Here is a 20,448-nt window from a genome sequence, read left to right as displayed (position 1 = left end):
ATGACTACTGGGTACATAACAAAATGAAGGCAGAAATAAAGATGTTCTTTGAAACCAATAAGAACAAAGACACAACGTGCCAGAATCTCTGGGACACATTCAAAGCAGTGAGTAGAGGGAAATTTATAGCATTAAATGCCCACAAGAGAAAGCAGGAAAGATCTAAAATTGACACCCTAACATCACAATTAAAAGAACTAGAAAAGCAAGCGCAAACACATTCAAAAGCTAGCAGAAGGCAAGAAATAACTAAAATCAGAGCAGAACTGAAGGAAGTAGAGACACAAAAAAACCCTTCAAAAAATTAATGAATCCAGGAGCTGGTTTTTTGAAACGATCAACAAAATTGATAGACTGCTAGCAAGACTAATAAAGAAAAAATGAGAGAAGAATCAAATAGATGCAATAAAAAATGATAAAGGGGATATCAACACCGATCCCACAGAAATACAAACTACCATCAGAGAATACTACAGACACCTCTACACAAATAAACTAGAAAATCTAGACGAAATGGATAAATTCCTGGACACATACACTCTCCCAAGACTAAACCAGGAAGAAGTTGAATCGCTGAATAGACCAATAACAGGATCTGAAATTGTGGCAATAATCAATAGCTTACCAACCAAAAAGAGTCCAGGACCAGATGGATTCACAGCCGAATTCTACCAGAGGTACAAGGAGGAACTGGTACCATTCCTTCTGAAACTATTCCAATCAATAGAAAAAGAGGGAATCCTCCCTAACTCACTTTATGAGGCCAGCATCATCCTGATACCAAAGCCGGGCAGAGACACAACCAAAAAAGAGAATTTTAGACCAATATCCTTGATGAACATTGATGCAAAAAATCCTCAATAAAATACTGGCAATCCGAATCCAGCAGCACATCAAAAAGCTTATCCACCATGATCAAGTGGGTTTCATCCCTGGGATGCAAGGCTGGTTCAATATACACAAATCAATAAATGTAATACAGCATATAAACAGAACCAATGACAAAAACCACATGACTATCTCAATAGATGCAGAAAAGGCCTTTGACAAAATTCAACAATGCTTCGTGCTAAAAACTCTCAATAAATTAGGTATTGATGGGACGTATCTCAAAATAATAAGAGCTATCTATGACAAACTCACAGCCAATATCATACTGAATGGGCAAAAACTGGAAGCATTCCCTTTGAAAACTGGCACAAGACAGGGATGCCCTCTCTTACCACTCCTATTCAACATAGTGTTGGAAGTTCTGGCCAGGGCAATTAGGCAGGAGAAGGAAATAAAGGTATTCAATTAGGAAAAGAGGAAGTCAAACTGTCCCTGTTTGCAGACGACATGATTGTATATCTAGAAAACCCCATCGTCTCAGCCCAAAATCTCCTTAAGCTGATAAGCAACTTCAGCAAAGTCTCAGGATACAAAATGAATATACAAAAATCACAAGCATTCTTATACACCAATAACAGATGAACAGAGAGCTAAATCATGAGTGAACTCTGATTCACAATTGCTTCAAAGAGAATAAAATACTTAAGAATCCAACTTACAAGGGATGTGAAGGACCTCTTCAAGGAGAACTACAAACCACTGCTCAATGAAATAAAAGAAGATACAAAGAAATGGAAGAACATTCCATGCACATGGGTAGGAAGAATCAATATCGTGAAAATGGCCATACTGCCCAAGGTAATTTATAGACTCAATGCCATCCCCATCAAACTACCAATGACCTTCTTCACAGAATTGGAAAAAACTACCTTAAAGTTCATATGGAACCAAAAAAGAGCCCACATCACCAAGTCAATCCTAAGTCAAAAGAACAAAGCTGGAGGCATCACACTACCTGACTTCAAACTATACTACAAGGCTACAGTAACCAAAACAACATGGTACTGGTACCAAAACAGAGATATAGATCAATGGAACAGAACAGAGCCCTCAGAAATAATGCCACATATCTACAAGTATCTGATCTTTGACAAACCTGAGAAAAACAAATAATGGGGAAAGGATTCCCTATTTAATAAATGGTGCTGGGGAAACTGCCTAGCCATATGTAGAAAGCTGAAACTGGATCCCTTCCTTACACCTTATACAAAAATCAATTCAAGATGGATTAAAGACTTAAACGTTAGACCTAAAACCATAAAAACCCTAGAAGAAAACCTAGGCATTACCATTCAGGACATAGGCATGGGCAAGGACTTCATGTCTAAAACACCAAAAGCAATGGCAACAAAAGCCAAAATTGACAAATGGGATCTAATTAAACTAAAGAGCTTCTGCACAGCAAAAGAAACTACCATCAAAGTGAACAGGCAACCTACAAATTGGGAGAAAATTTTCGCAACCTACTCATCTGACAAAGGGCTAATATCCAGAATCTACAATGAACTCCAACAAATTTACAAGAAAAAAACAAACAACCCCATCAAAAAGTGGGCAAAGGATATGAACAGACACTTCTCAAAAGAAGACACTTATGCAGCCAAAAGACACATGAAAAAAATGCTCATCATCACTGGCCATCAGAGAAATGCAAATCAAAACCACAATTAGATACCATCTCACACCAATTAGAATGGCAATCATTAAAAAGTCAGGAAACAGGTGCTGGAGAGGATGTGGAGAAATAGGAACACTTTTACACTGTTGGTGAGACTGTAAACTAGTTCAACCATTGTGGAAGTCAGTGTGGCAATTCCTCAGGGATCTAGAACTAGAAATACCATTTGGCCCAGCCATCCCATTCCTGGGTATATACCCAAAGGACTATAAATCATGCTGCTATAAAGACACATGCACACGTATGTTTATTGCGGCACTATTCACAATAGCAAAGACTTGGAACAAACCCAAATGTCCAACAATGATAGACTGGATTAAGAAAATGTGGCACATATATACCATGGAATACTATGCAGCCATAAAAAATGATGAGTTCATGTCCTTTGTAGGGACATGGATGAAATTGGAAATCATCATTCTCAGTAAACTATCGCAAGGACAAAAAACCAAATACCGCATGTTCTCACTCATAGATGGGAATTGAACAATGAGAACACATGGACACAGGAAGGGGAACATCACACTCTGGGGACTGTTGTGGGGTGGGGGGAGGGGGGAGGGATAGCATTAGGAGATATACCTAATGCTAAATGGCAAGTTAATGGGTGCAGCACACCAGCATGGCACATGTATACATATGTAACTAACCTGCACATTGTGCACATGTACCCTAAAACTTAAAGTATAATAATAAACAAAAAAAGAATTCCTAGTTAAACAAAAAAAAAAGAAAATTTCAAGCCAACATCCCTGATGAACATCAATGTGAAAATCCTCAATAAAATATTGGCAAACTGAATTCAGCAGCACATCAAGAAGCTTATCCACCACGATCAAGGTGGCTTCATCCCTGAGATGCAAAGCTGGTTCAACATACACAAATCAATAAATGTAATCCATCACAAAAACAGAACCAATGACAAAAACCACATGATTATTTCAATAGATGCAGAAAAGGCCTTCAATAAAACATCCCTTCATGCTAAAAACAATAAACCAGGTATTGATGGAACATATCTCCAAATAATAAATGCTATTTATGACAAACCCATAGCCAATATCATACTGAATGGGCAAAAACTGGAAGCATTCCCTTTGAAAACTGGCACAAGACAAGGATGCCCTCTCTCACCACTCCTATTCAACATAGTATTGGAAGTTCTGGCCAGGGCAATCAGGCAAGAGAAAGAAATAAAGGTATTCAAATAGGAAGAGAGAACATCAAATTGTCTCTGTTTGCAGATAACATAATTGTATATTTAGAAAATTCCATCATCTCAGCCCAAAAACTCCTTAAGCTGATAAGCAACTTCAGCAAACTCTCAGGATGCAAAATCAATGTGCAAAAATCACAAGCATTCTTATACAACAAAAATAGACAAACAGAGAACCAAATTATGAGTGAACTCCCATTCATAATTGCTACAAAGAAAATAAAATATCTAGGAATACAACTTACAATGTATGTGAAGGACCTGTTCAAGAACTACAAACCACTGCTCAAAGAAATAAGAGAGGACACAAACAAAGGGAAAAAGATTCTATGCTCATAGACACGAAGAATCAATATCATGAAAATGGCCATACTGCCCAAAGCAATTTATAGATTCAATGCTATTCCCATCAAGCTACCATTAACTTTCTTCACAGAATTAGAAAAAAGTACTTTAAATTTCATATGGAATCAAAAAAGAGCCCATATAGCCAAGATAATACTAAGCAAAAAGAACAAAGCTGGAGACATCATGTTACCTGACTTCAAACTATAATACAAGGCTACAGTAACCAAAACAGCATGCTACTAGTACCAAGACAGGTATATAGACAATGGAACAGAACAGAGGCCTCAGAAATAATGCCACATATCTACAACCACCTGATCTTTGACAAACCTGACAAAAACAAGCAATACGGAAAGGATTCCCTATTAAATAAATGGTGTTGGGAAAACCGGTTAGCCATATGCAGAAAACTGAAACTGGACCCCTTCCTTACACCTTATACAAAAATTAATTCAAGATGGATTAAAGACTTAAGCATAAGACCTAAAACCGTAAAAACCCTAGAAAAAAATCTAGGTAATACCATTCAGGACATGGGCATGAGCAAAGCCTTCATGACTAAAACACCAAAAGCAATTGCAACAAAAGCCAAAATTGACAAATGGGATCTAATTAAACTAAAGAACTCTGCACAGCAAAAGAAACTAGCACCAGAGTGAACAGGCAACCTACCAAATGGGAGAAAATTTTTGCAATCTATCCATCTGACAAAGGTCTAATAACAAGAATCTACAAGGAACTTAAACAAATTTACAAGAAAAAGACAAACAACCCCATCAAAAAGTGGCCAAAGGATATGAACAGACACTTCTCAAAAGAAGACATTTATGCAGCCAACAAACATGAAAAAAAGCTCATCATCACTGGTCATTAGAGAAATGCAAATCAAAACCACAATGAGATATCATTTCACACCAGTTAGAATGATGATCATTAAAAAGTCAGGAAACAACAGATGCTGGAGAGGATGTGGAGAAATAGGAACACTTTTACATTGCTGGTGGGAGTGTTCAACCATTAGTTCAACCATTGTGGAAGACAGTATGGCAATTCCTCAAGGATCTAGAACCAGAAACACTACTTGACCCAGCAATGTCATTACTGAGTATATACCCAAAGGTTTATAAATTATTCTAATATAAACATACACGCACACGTATGTTTATTGCAGCACTATTCACAATAGAAAAGACTTGGAGCCAACCCAAATGCCCATCAATGACAGACTGGACAAAGAAAATGTGGCACATATATACCATGGGATACTATGTAGCCATAAAAAAGAATGAGTTCATGTCCTTTGCAGGGACATGGATGAAGCTGGATACCATCATTCTCAGCAACTAATGCAGGAACAGAAAGCCAAACACCACATGTTCTCGCTCATAAGTGGGAGTTGAACAATGAGAACACATGGACACAGGGAGGGGAACATCATACACTGGGGCCTGTCAGCGGGTGGGGGAGCAAAGGGAGGGAGAGCATTAGGACAAATACCTAATTCATGGGGGGATTAAAACCTAGATGACAGGTTGATGGGTGTAGCAAACTACCATGGCACATGTATACCTATATAACAAATCTGCATGTTCTGCACATGTATACCAGAACTTAAAGTGTAATTTAATAAAGAAAAGGCAGAACCCAAAACCCTACTGCAGTCCTATGAAAACAGAATTCATATTTTAACAATATCCCTAGGTGGTGTGCAGGCACACTAAGGTTTAAGAAGTGCTGCTCTAAAAACTTCACATTGAAAGCTCATGTATGCGTTTATCACAAGTGTTAGATTGTAGAATTAAACATTTATGTTTAAGCTTGTGGTCTCTATCCTCAAGTGGACACTGTTGAAAAAAGTCAAACAAGTAATCTTTTAGCTTCATAATTCAGCCATAATTGTGCTAGATCCTATGAGGAACCCAGAAGAAGTGTACCACGTAGTTCTGACATAAAATGACACACAATCTAGATGAGTACATAAAAATAATCAGTATATAACGAGCTGCTTAATTTTGACATTATGACTATAAACACAATAGGATATAATAATAGGACAGATAACTGTGAGCTGAAAATATGACTTTGAGGGGGCAGAGGAAATCAGATACAGAGAGTACACTGAGAAAAGACATAGATGAGGGATGGAGCTGACAGAACACTTGGAAAGACTGGTGTAGGAGATTTGACTTTATGATGCTATTGGAAGCCACTGGAGGCCATTGGAAGTCACTGTAGTTCTTAAGAAGCAATTACATGATAACAATATGAGTCTCAGAAAGATAAATAGAAAGAAATAGTATGTTATTGTGAGGATGAACTTGAGTCAGAAATATAGTCAAGAAATTGAGGGTCAGAGCTGTACACATCAATTTGGAACTCATCAGTGTGTAGCTGTAGCTAAGATTTTAGAAGTGGATGAACACACCAAGCACTAGGAGAAAGGGGTAAAGAACCACAAACAGATGCCCAGTTCAATAAACATTCAGTGAGAAACTATGTTCCCAGCATGGTGCTCCTCTCTTCTGAAACAATGATGAGCAAGACTTGGTCCTTGCTCTGAAGGAACCAAATCAGTCATCTCTGAGTGGGGGCTTATGTAAGAGGAAAAGGCAACACAAGACAAAGAAAAAACCAGAGAGAAAGACTCATAATATCCGGAAGGTCAAGGGTGGAGGTAACTTAAATGAGTGTCAGAGGCACCTAAATATCAAGGAAAATGAGGATTTGATATAAAATCAACCTGAAAAGTATATTTGTTTATGTGTTCAAATTTCTAAATTGTTATCTACTTTTCTAAGCCTCTAAATTTATACTCTAAACCTCAGGGGATGAAAGGATTCTAATATAAAATTGTTTGCTAAAACAGATTTGTTCAAAGAAAATACTTGGAGAATGTATATTCATTAGTGTGCCTTCCATAGGCTCCAAAAATAATCCAAACAACACAAGACAAAAAAAAAAGAATACCTTATAGGCAACTTACCATCCGCTATAATTATATGACTGCCAAATCCATTCCTAGATATTTGTTCTTTAAGAAACCTAAAATCATTCATAAAGGAAGCCAAGACAAGTACCAACAGGAAAATCCAATGACGTAAAACATAAGCAAGAACCTTCCTTAAGTTTAAAAGGCTATAGATTTTACTATTCATTTTTGATTTAACAGAACTAATATAAAATGGAAGATAGTCTGTTTTCTTGACTTAGGCTTAAATAACAGAATCACACACAAACCTCTAATAATATAAAAGTCATATCCAGAAAAAAATGCATTAATCATAGATTAGTTTGCTGGAGGAAAAGATGTTATTTTGTTTATTCTTGTGTGACTTCTTTCTAAAGCTCACATTTTTCACTTAGAAATGTAAATCTGTGATCAGTAATGTCTAAAATTTGAGTGTACAGGTAATTCAAATGCATTCAATGTAAGAAATTTTAAGGATCTTATCAGATATATAAAGCCTGGAGTTTACCAAAGCATATCATCAAAATAGCATTTCTAGAATTGAGCATAATATCTTTTTATTGTCATAACCACAAAAAATGTATAACCCAATTATGGTTTAATGTGTTATATTTATATTCACCAAACCAAGTTAATAACAATAAAAATGGCTAACATTTATTGAATACTCACTTTATATCAAATACTATCTAAGCCTTTTACATATATTTATCTATTTAATCTTTAGAACTACTTTCACAATTATTTTTCTCATTTTATAGATGAGGAAACAGAGGCACAGAATGTTTAAGAACTAGCCAATTACCTATAAATAATAAAAGTTAAGAATGAGTTAAAGAAATATCAAAACCTGCAGAGATACAATGAAAAAACAAAACTTCAGGTCAATATCCCTGATTAACATAGACACAAAAATCCTCAACAAAATACTAGCAAACTGAATCTAGCAGCACATCAAAAAGCTAATCCACCACAATCAAGTAGACTTTATTCCTGGAATGACAGGTTGGTGCAACATACACAAATCAATAAATGTGATTCATCACATAAACAGAACTCAGAACAAAAACCATGTGATCATCTTAACAGATGCAGGAAAAAGCTTTGGATAAAATTCAACATCCCTTCATATTAAAAATCCTCTAAAAACTAGGCATCAGAGGAACGTACCTCAAAATATTAACAGCCATCTATGACAAACCCACAACCAACATCATTCCAAATGGGCAAAAGCTGGACCCAATCCCACTGAGAAGTGGAACAAGACAAGGATGCCCACTCTCATCACTCTTATTCAACATAGTACTGGAAGTCCTAGCCAAAGCAATCAGGCAAAAGAAAGAAATAAAAGGCATCAAAATAGGAAGAGGAAGTCAAAGTATCTCTCTTCACAGACAATATGATTCTACACCTGGAAAACCCCATAGCCTCTGCCCAAAGGCTCCTAGAACTGATAAACAACTTCAGTAAAGTTTCAGGATACAAAACCATGTACAAAAATCAGCAGCATTTCTATACACCAATAACATTCAAGCTGAGAGTAAAATCAAGAATGTAATTCCATTCACAATAGCCATACACACACACACAAATACCTAGGTATACAGCTAACCGGGAAAATGAAAGATCTCTACAACAAGAATTACAAAACACTGCTGAAAGAAATCAAGATGACACAAACAAATGGAAATACATTTTATACTCATGGGTAGGAAGAATTGATATTGTTAAAATGGCCATACTTACCAAAGCTATCTACAAATTCAATGCCATTCCTAAGCAAAAAGAACAAAGCTGGAAGCATCAAACTACCCAACTCCAAACTATACTACAAGACTACAACAACCAAAACGGCATGGTACTGGCACAAAAACAGACACAATGGAACAGGTTAGAGAACCCAAAAACATAGCCACATACCTACAACCATCTGATTTTGACAAAGCTGACAATAATAAGCAATGACGAAAGGACTCCCCATTCAATAAATGCTGCTGGGATAACTGGCTAGCCATATAGAAGATTGAAACTGGAACCTTTCCTTTCATTAAATACAAAAATCAACCAAAGATGGATTAAAGACTTAAAAGTAAGACCTAAGATCATAAAAAACCTAGAAGAAAACCTAGGGAATACTATTCTGGATGTAGGCCTTGTCAAAGATTTCATAACAAAGACACCTAAAGCAATTGCAACAAAAACAAAAATTGACAAGTGGGGCCTAATTAAACTAAAGAGCTTCAGCACACCCAAAGAAAAGTCAACAAAGTAAACAGAAAACCTACAGAATGGGAGAAAATATTTGCAAATTATGCACCCTACAAAGGCCTAATAACCAGAATCTATAAAGAACTTAAACAAGTCAATAAGCACGGAACAACCCCATTAGAAATGGGCAAAGGACATGAACAGACACATCTCAAAAGAATACATACATGCAGCCAACAAGCATATGAAAAAATGCTCAACATCATTAATTATTAGAGAAATGCAAATCAAAACCATAATAAGATATCATCTCAACAGCAGTCAAAATAGCTATTAAAAAGTCAAAAAAACGACAGATGTTGGCAAGGTTGCGAAGAAAAGGGAACGCTTATACACTGCTATACACTGCTGGTGAGAATGTAAATTAGTTTAGCCACTGTAGAAAGCAGTGTGGCAATTTCTTAAAAAACTTAAAACAGAATTACCATTCAACCCAGCAATCCCATTATTGTATATATATGGAAAGGAATATAAATTGTTCTACCATAAAGACACATGTACATGTACATTCATTGCAGCACTACTCACAATAGCAAAGACATGGAATCAACCTAAATGCCCATCAACAGTGGAATGGATAAAGAAAATGTGGTATATATACACCATGGAATATTATGCAGCCATAAGAAAGAAATGTCTTTTGCAGCAACATGGATGCAGCTGGAGACCATTATCCTAAGTGAATTAACACAGGAACAGAAAACTAAATACTGCATGTTCTCACTTATAAGTGAGAGCTAAACATTGGGTATATATGGACACAAAGAGGGGAACAATAGACATTGGGGCCTACTTAAGGGTGAAGGATAGGAGGAGGGTAAGGGTCAAAAAACTATCTATTGGGTACTATGCTACTACCTGCATGATGAAATCCTTTGTACACCAAACCCCACCAACATGTAATTTACCCACATTAACAAATCTTCATGCGTACCCCCGAACTTGAAATAAAAGTTGAAAATATATATAATTGTTTTATAGGTTTTATAAATAACCCATGAATTCAATATATCAGGGACCAGCATACTTGTTTTTTTACATTAAATCTTTACACAAATGCAAATAAAAATGTGTAACTGTGACCTACCTTTATCAAAAACACCTGGCAATCACTGATATAGTCATATTCTAGTCCATCAAAAGAATAATAATGTCGGTCCCCGTATATTGTGCACACTGCTGGGCATGGATAATATGTGCAATTGAACATTCCTCGTCGACAAACGCTATTAAAAAATAACACAAGTTACCTTTCTAAAGAAACTTGACTCTAACTAGTGATTTCAAGTGACAGTAACATTGGAATATCTGTATTCAAGAGAATTCATGAGCCAATATCCCTTACGAATACTGCCAATTCATTCTGATACTACCTATTACATTGACAAATTAGGCATACGTTTTTCACTTTGTTTAAATAAATTATCAGACACCAAAACCAAGCCTGGGAATTGTGCATAGGTCACACAGAAAGTAGTAGATGATAGAATGAAAAACTGATCACAGGTCTGCTGGTAGCTGAAAGAGCACAATGCCATCTCCCATATTTGAGTAAATTTAAATGCATTAGACATGACACTGCTCATGAGTTTAGAATCTTTGTCCGTATTTTAGGGAAATTATATTTCAAATTTTATTTTATGGTATTCTTTTGACTTACCTTGAAACTGAAAACCTTCCAGTAAATACGGTCTTTTCTTTGTAACATTTAGCACTTTCTTATAAACATGAGATATTTTTTCCTATTAAAATTTTAGATTGTTGTATTTCACAGTTTTCTTCTGGGCTGACCAAACACGCATAAAAATAATGATATAGTCCCCTGCAGATAGTAACTGTCCACCAACTCCTGCAGGCCTTTAAATTATTTGCTCAGGCTTGATTTACTTTTTGCTGATGTCAGTCTCATTAAATAAATACAAGATGATTGAAATTTACACAATTACTTAGGAAAATATTTGTGAAATAAATGGATCTCCTTACCAGGTGTAACACGGTGTAGCAATAACTTCTCCTGAGAGATACTCCCAATCTTTCCAAATACATGGGCAGCTTTCAGGAACATAACACTTTCCTTTGTGCTCTGCCATTCTTCCAAATGAAGAATAAAATGCTATTTAGTATGAACTACAGATTTCTGTTTTAAAATATCAGTAATCTTAGCATATTAACTCTGTCATCTATATTTATTAGAGCTATCTAAGGCACTCTATCTAACCTATTGAGGAGTTGAATCCAGTCTTTCTCCTCGCTTTTTCCACATAGTACCTTACATATCACAGTATAAATGCCAGGCAAATGACTAGATGTGATATATTGACCTTTTTGCTATTCACTGAGTGCACGAAAGGAAGACAGAAGCCTAAATTTCTAATAAAGTGAGTCATTCCGAAAAAAAATTTATAGAGGAAATGAGAGTCCCGTTCTTTAATATATGCTACTTAAAAGAGTCTGTAGGGCCTACGATTTTCTGATGGAATAGTAAATTATTAAATGGTTAACATTTTTGTTACAAGATATAGAGAGTAATCAAAAGCTTCTTTCTGAGTGCTTAAAGTTGAAATCAGGAGAGTTTAACTTAGGTGTAAAACATTATATTAAGTGTTTCACATTGTTTCTTATTTATTTAATGTGATAACTTTTGAATGTTGGTATTCTTTCAAGTGTTATTTTCTTCTTGAAAGATTATACCCTGAAAGTGTCTAAAAATGTCTATGGCTATAAAAGTTAAACATATACAAATGTTATATTTTAATATAGAATTTAAATATAAATATATAATTAAGTATAACATTTTAATATAAAAATTGAACTAATCTCAGGGAATAATTAATTTTGGTGTGTTATCTAAATATTTGATATGAAGATTAAATATATATTACATATAACATCAAATCATTTAATATAAATATATATTTCAATATTCCTACAATTTTTTCTAAAAGTTTTAATAAAGTAATGATTTTTTCTAGAAGTGTTAATAACAAAATAATGATAATAGTATAACAATAATTTTGTAATTAATTATAAATATAATAAATATATAAAATAGCAATAAATATAAAAATAACATTAAATTTGAAAATTAGTTGTCATTATTTAAATAATTTGTTATTATGAATTAATCTATAATTTAATTTATTTAAATAACAAATAATAAATAATAAATAAATAAAAATAAAAAGCCCCTAAAATAGATAAGGTATAAAACTTTTTTTACATTTTGCTTTAAAATATAAAAATTCAAGATTATAAAAATTCAAGATTATAAAAATTAACATGAAATTCAGGAACCCTGAATTCTTGCCTCTTCTCTAAAACAGAAATAATTTCTCATGTTGTTTTAGCTCTCTGCTTTCTCTCTCATGGCTCTTCGTACACAGTACTGTAATTCCTTATTCAGTGTATATGCTGTACACTAGACTTTCAGCTTCACTCGAGAGGACCATAAATATCTTGTTTATGTTCATGTCACACAATATGTAGCACATAGAAGACAACTGAAGAACGTATTTATATAAATGATGCATTATCTCATTAGATTTCTCTCTTTCAGACCAACAATGCTCTTGATTCTACAATCTCTCACCTTGGCCCTCCCAAACTTCTAGACATGCATCCTGAGCTTTGAATTTTTCTTCTGCCTAGAAAATTCTTCTCCCATGTTCTGTCTGGCAAACTTATCACTTACAACTCAATTCGATGCAATCTTTTATGTCCCCAGCTCCTTCACATACTCCCTATACTTAGCAGCTTTATAAACTTTTATTGGAGGATTTATCACAATGAACTGTTAAATACTTCATTAAATAGCTTATAGTGACAATAACTATAAGAATAATAAGAGCTGTAAGAACAATAATAAAACTAATATTCTTGACTGCTTACTATAGCAAGGCACTATTCTAACCATTTTAACTATGCCCCTAACTGGTCTTATCCTAGTGACAATCCCCTAAGGCAGATTATATTATTATCTAATAAATGTATTTTAGTACCCCCCATTCCTATAGCATAACACAATGCCTCAAATATTAGATGCTTCATAAACTTTAATTGTTCAGTTGTTTAAGTGAGGGAAACCTCACCAAAATGAACCACAATTCTTATATCCCCAGCCAAAGTCATGGTTTTAACTGGCATTGCTAATTAATGACTGATGAGTTTTTCATAACTACTCAAAACTGGAAGAAGGAAAAGGAAAACTTTAAATCACTGTAAATTATAGGTGTATTTCAGAGATATTGTTAATTTGGTTCTAGACCAGAGCAATAAAGTTAATATCACAATAAAGCAAGTCACACAGTTTTTTTGGTTCCTAGTACATATAAAAGTTATATTTACAGTATAGTCTATTAAATGCATAATAGCATTATATCTAAAAATATGCATACCTTAATTTAAAAATGCTTTATTGCAAAAAAAAAAAAAAGTTAATGATCATCTGAGCCTTCAAGGGGCCATAATCTTTTTGCTGAAGGAGGGTTTTGCTTCAATGTTGATGGCTGCTGACTAATCAGGGTGGTGGCTGCTGAAGGCTGGGATATCTGTGGCAATTTCTTGAAATAAGACACAGTGAAGTTTGCCACATTGATTGACTCTCCTTTCACAAAAGATTTCTCTGTAGCGTGCAATGCATTTGATAGTGTTTTACCTAAAATTTTCTTTCAAAATTGCAGTCAGTCATCTTAAACCCTACCACTGCTTTATCGACTAAGTTTATGCAATATTCTAAATCCTTTATTATCATTCTGACAATGTTCACAGCATCTTCACCAAGTATAGATCACATCTCAAGAAACCACTTTTTTTGCTCATCTATAAGAAGCAACTCCTCGTCCATTCAAGTTTTATCATGAGATTGAAGCAAATCAGTCATATCTTCAGGCTTCACTTCTAATTCTAGTTCTCTTGCTATTTCCTTCGCATCTGCAGTTACTTCCTCCACTGACGTCTTAAAACCCTCAAAGTTATCCATGAGGGTTAGAATAAACTTTTTTCAAACTCCTGTTCGTGTTGATATTTTGACCTCTGCCCATGAATCACTAATGTTCTTAATGGTATTTAGAATAGTGAATACTCTCCAAAATATTTTCAATTTTGTTTTCCCAGATCTATCAGAGAAATCACTATCTATGGCAGGTATAGCCCTGTGAAATGTATTTCCTAAATAATAAAGACTTAAAAGTTGAAATTACTACTTGATCAATGGCTGCAGAATAAATGTGTTAGCAAGCATGAAAACAATATTAATATATCCTTCTGCATCTCCACTGGAGCTCCTAGGTGCCAGGTGCACTGCCAACAAGTAGTAATATTTTAAAAGGAATCTGTTTTTTCTAGGCATCAGGTCTCAACAGTGGGCTGAAAATATTCAGTAAACCATGCTGTAAACAGACATGCTGCCATCCAGGCTTTGTTGTTCCATTTACAGAGCACAGGTAGAGTAGACTTAGCATAATTCTTAAGGGCCCTAGGATTTTTTTAATGGTAAATGAGCATTGGCTTCAACTTAAAGTCACCAGCTGCCTTAGCCTGTAACAAGAGAGTCAGCCTGTCCGTGGAAGCTTTGAAGCCAAGCATTGCCTTCTCTCTACCTATGAAAGTTCTAGATGGCACTTTATTCCTGTATAAATCTGTTTCATCTACATTGAAAATCTATTGTTTAGTGTAGCCACCTTCATCAATTATCTTAGTTGCATTTTCTGGATAACTTGCTGCAGCTTCTCCATCAGCACTTGCACTTTTATGTTATGGAGATAGTTTCTTTTCTTAAACTCCATGAGCCAACCTCTGCTGGCTTCAAATTTTTCTTCTGCAGCTTTGTCACCTCTCTCAGCCATTATAGAATTGAAAAGAGTTAAAGCCTTGCTATGGATTAAGCCTTTGCAGAAGTGAATGTTGCAGCTGATTTGATCTATCCAGACTACTAAAACTTTCTCCATATCAGCTAGCTGCTTTGCTTTCTTACCATTTGTGGGTTCACTGGAGTAGTAGCACTTTTCATTTCTTTCATGAACTTTTCCTTTGCATTCACAATTTGGCTAACTGTTGCAAAAGGACTAGCTTGTAGCCTATCTCAGCCTTCAAAATGCCTTCCTCACTAAATCTAATCATTTCTGGCTTTTGATTTAAGGTGACAGACGTGTGACTCTTCCTTTCCCTTGAACTTTTGGTGATTACTGTAGAGTTACTAATTGGCCTAATTTCAGTATTGTGTCTCAGGGAATAGAGAGGCCTAAGAAAAGGGAGAGAGATGGTGGAATGGCCTATACATGGAGAAATCGGAACACACACAACATTCATCAATTAATTTTTCCATCTTATATGGGCACCATTTGTAGAACCCTGAAATAATTACATAATAATCAAAGTTCACTGTTTACAGATTACTATAACAGATATAATGATAATGAAAAAGTTCTGAAATATTGCAAAAATTACCAAAATGTGACACAGAGACACCAAGTAAGCACATGCTGTTGGAAAATGGCACCAACAGACTTGCTTGATGCAGAGTTGCCACAAACCTTCAATTTGTAAAAAATGCAACACCTGTGAAGTACAATAAAGCAAAACACAATGAAACAAAGTATGCTTGTATCTGCTTTAAGCAAGTTTGGGCAGTGGGATAAGAAATAAACATTTCCTGAGCACTTACTATATAACTGGTGTGCAGCATATACTCAATCATCCAAGAAGTAAATATATTGTTATATCCATTTTTAAAAGAGAAACTTGAGATTTCAAGTGGTTAAGTAACTTGCCGTGAGGTACTTCAGCTTATAAGGAGGGCCAGCATAGAAGCCATTTCCATCTGACTTTTCCTCTATACTACTTTCCATTTCTTCAATCCACAGTGATTTCTCAATTAGGGTTATGTGGTCCTTTTACAGTCAATAAACTGCTGGCACTGTTAGGAGCCACATGAAACAAGTCACACTGGACTATTGTGCCAAAATGAGCCAGACAAGGTCACACAGAAGACATGGCAAATCACATTACCATAAACAATGTAAGAGAAAGCTATCTTAATAAAATATTTCCAAATCCGTCAGAGGCCTCTAACTCAATTCCACCCACATTTATTTCAATACAGTCAGAGAAGGTAGGAGGAAATCTCCTTAACGTTTTGTAATGAGATTTAGCCAGTAAATAAATCACTGTCCAACTAAACGTCAAAGGTGACAGTAAATATATTTTAAAAGATAATAGCTCAAGCACAGCATATAAAACAAAATTAGGATATGGCTTTAATTAGCCATGCATTCCTAAGAGTCACAATCAAATCAAATAAATCAAGCAATGTTGTGGGTTTTAATTATTCTACCATAATAAAGGTTTTATTTCCCTTCTCCTTTTTACTAAAATGTCTTCCTTGCTTATCTGCTCTATGGCCTTATTTCTACCTGTCTTTATTCTCCCAGCCACAGGCACTTGTTCTTTTGTGACCTTCTTGTCTCTGCCTCCTATGTCCTTTCTTTCTAAAGAGATTAATGCCAGTTCCAAGTTACTTGGCTCTTCAACCTATTCCAGATGGGGGCCATTTAGACAAATGCGATTCTCCTGGGAAACAAACCACAAGCCCTCGCTCTTTGCTCCTGGTTTATACGAGCTGATCCCAGGAATCCCTTTGTGTGAACGTGTTCATTGAGGAAGAATGGGTGACCTGTTTGCCTTAGATGGCACTCCCTCTGCACGGCCTCTATTTCATTACCAGAAGAGGGAGGGTCAGGGAGGCCAGATTATATGTGTGCCTGTGAGGAAGCCAATAGCCGCAAGATTCTGTGTTTGTCTTTCACGTGTACGAGGCATTTCTGCAATGGAAGAATATTTATGAAGATAGGAGTAGAATATATACTGCCACAAAATAGTGGCTCATATTTATTAAATACACACACACACACACCCCCCCGCATATCACAATGCCTAATTGAGGCTTAAAAAGAACTTGCAGAAAAATCACTCCACTAACAGTGTCAGAGCTGGGATTTGAGCAGTGGTGTGTCTGATGCCAGAGCTCCCACTCTTACCCACTGCGCTTTGTAGCCTCAATACACTATTTTCTTTAAGATAAAACAATTGGCATCACTATTACAACTTCACATCAACACCAGTAACTGCACAACAGAATATTTAAAAATGCACTTGAAGAGTGTTTTGAATGAAGAGTGATTAATTGTGTCACTTTCTCAAAATTGCAGTTTCATCGAGGAGAAATTCCAGCTTCATCCAGAAATAAGTTTTCTCCTCAATTCATTGTATTACATTAATAATATTTCACAATGTCACATGAGCCAAGCAAAACAATCACAATAGTCTTCTAGCTACCAACCCAGTTAATCACTAGTCAGAACAACAATTCTGGCTATTTCTGTAAAGAATGTTTTTAGGAGATATTGTGCTTTCAGGCATATCCTGAATGTTCTGTATTATGAAGAAGAGGCTTACCCTGGAGCACAAACACAGCCACTTATACAGGGTGAGGATGGGGCGCAGGTGAAGTTCATGGCTAGGTTTGCACATGTAGTCTCACAATTAACACCACCAGCTGGTAATTCAGGGTCAGGAAACCTGCAGTCGAAATACTCTTTTCCCTCTGGGCAGATGTGAACTTCAGATATAAGCACAGACAAAATGTCCTTAACTTGTATCTGCTCCATAGACAAATAATCATATTGGCATGTACTTGTCATCAAAACAAAATTCACCATGAAATATTTTAGCAATTATTATTAGATGATGCTCTTACTCTGTGATTTTTAATGAGCTTATAAATATCCCCTAGCCAGATTCCCTTTAGTCACAAAATAGGTTTATTCTAAACCTATTTTGAGTTTGAGAATGTTAGCTGCCTTCCATAAGACAGTAACTAACTAGAATATAATTTTCTGAAGTTAAAAAACAAGATATTTTTATAATTCATACATATATCATCAATTTTTCAGCATATGTTATCAATTGTTAAGCATAATGTAAAAGCATTGTGGCTTTTACAAAGCTACAATGAACACACGATTATTCTAAATCTTGCTTCACCTCAAGTCATTGTTTATATCAGTTCTCACTGTACCACGGAAGTGCAGAAGTAGACATAATTATAGTCAGGACAGGGGCTCCATATTCTTCCAGAAAGCTTTTGGGCTCTTAGAGATCAAATAAATTTCCTCAACTGGGGCCAAAGGGATCAAATCCTGTGGGTTCCTCTGTGAGAAGGCTAGACACCTGGGCTTCCCTTCATTGAATCAAATGGGGGCGAGTCACCCTGAATCAAATGGGGCAGAGTCAGGATGGCCCTGTAGCTACCGAATGTGTGTGGTCCATAAACATGTCTTGTAAAGAAGCCCTAGGCTTGTCTGAATCCTTGTAAAGTAAATTCAGGGCATGTAATTCAAAGCTATTTAATAACAATATATACCAGGCCATTCAAATACATAACAAAGCAATAATAGCTCACAATTATTTTATCAGCCTACACTCTTCCTGCCCATTAAAATCTATGAAAGCAAGTGTTGTTTATTATGTGCCTAGAATTTGCCCATAGTAACTGAGAATTTGAGGCTCTTTATATGATGAAAATAAATAATATATACAGTCCTAATACATAAGATCTTAGGAAAGATATTTAAAATGATATTCTGAAGGGATGACAGTGGATGTCATTTTACATGCATTGTTAAATTTATTGCTACTAGTCCCAGAGCCGTGCTACTCATAATGCAGCCCAGGAACCAGAAGTGTTAATGTTATCTTGGCCACTGATAGAAATGTAGAATTTCAGGTATCACCCCTGACCTAATGAATCAGAATCTGCATTTTAACAAGATCCCCACATGTGCACACTAAAATCTGAGAAGTGATGGTCTAAAATAGAGTTTCCCAATTTCTGTCCCACAAATGGGTTACAACACTTGCCTAGATACATATCCCTAAAGTCCTTGGGATGCCTGAGGTGGTCCTGTGGTAGGCAGCATCTAGGCAGCATCCCTGGGTTGACCTGCTCCGCCCCTGAGCTGACTTATATGTTCAACCCAGACTGTCCTAAAAATATTATAATTTTCAACGTGGAAAAAGTTGAGAAGCACTGGAACACCATGTTGAAGAACATTCCCAAGGCTATAGCCATGCACATTGGGAAGAAGAGGTGATTGATGACTTCTGCCAGGAGTGGAGGCGGTATCAAAGCTGTACCCCTCGTTCAGGAAAACATCTTTTAAGATCTTACCAGCAGAGGGCGTTGCTAATTCATCACATTTCACAGTCCCATTTGAACACTGGCTAGAAGTAAATAAATAGTTAATTTATGGAACCAAATCTGTTTTTTTTGTTTGTTTGTTTGTTTTTCCTGAATTTCGACAACAATCTAATGTACAAGAATTGATTGAGTACATTATACAAATGTTATTTTTCCCACAGAATTTTTTACAAGCTGTTGGGTTAGGTCCGATTTCAGGAATGCTATTTCAACGCAACACTTTTTATCAAACACCTATAAGTGTGGAGCATTGGGATAGGCATGGGAGATATGAACACCAAAATTCATAGTCCTTACCATAATTTGTCTCATAGGAGGGGAAGACACACAAATAAATAATGTATGCAGTGTGACACATGCAACATAGAAATAAGAGATAGAAGGAAAACAAAGAAAAAATGTTTTTAAAATCTGTTGGCAACCAACATCAGGGAATCAAAGGAAGTAAAGTCTGAACAGTTTTGAAGAGTGGATGGAGGTTATGGCACACCTAAGGTAGGAAGGCTATAACACTCAGTGGAAACACATAAACCATGAAGAAGTGAAGCAGCATTCTATATAGCAAAGTGCAATGCAGGAAGGGACAGGCTGTGAGAATGCCAAAAGAGGCAGAGGCTAGCTCCTAGAAGATGCTAAGATTTTACCCCTGAGGTGAGCCATTGAAGATCTAAGCAGAAAAGTGATATGGTTGCTTTGAATCATTTTGGCAGCAGCATTGAAGATAGGGTGGAGTCACAGCTTCCTTGCAACTTACATTCTAAAGTCATGGTAAAAGGCAAGAGCCACATATAGGAAAAATTAACCTTGAAAACCCCTGAAGAAGA

General features: G+C 35.8%; 1 protein-coding gene across 1 annotated transcript in view; it reads right to left on the bottom strand.

Moving 5' to 3' along the window:
• Positions 1 to 20,448, bottom strand: part of OTOGL (otogelin like) — a 175,256-nt gene that overhangs the window by 96,282 nt on the left and 58,526 nt on the right. The window contains 4 exon segments of the mRNA NM_001373976.1: positions 10,457 to 10,595; positions 11,353 to 11,460; positions 17,821 to 17,983; positions 19,595 to 19,647. Coding sequence (NP_001360905.1) covers positions 10,457 to 10,595; positions 11,353 to 11,460; positions 17,821 to 17,983; positions 19,595 to 19,647 — 463 coding nt within the window.

This window comes from Pongo abelii, chromosome 10 (genome assembly GCF_028885655.2).
Source record: "Pongo abelii isolate AG06213 chromosome 10, NHGRI_mPonAbe1-v2.0_pri, whole genome shotgun sequence".
Classification (NCBI taxonomy): domain Eukaryota; kingdom Metazoa; phylum Chordata; class Mammalia; order Primates; family Hominidae; genus Pongo; species Pongo abelii.
This window is presented reverse-complemented; position numbering and strand designations above follow the sequence as displayed.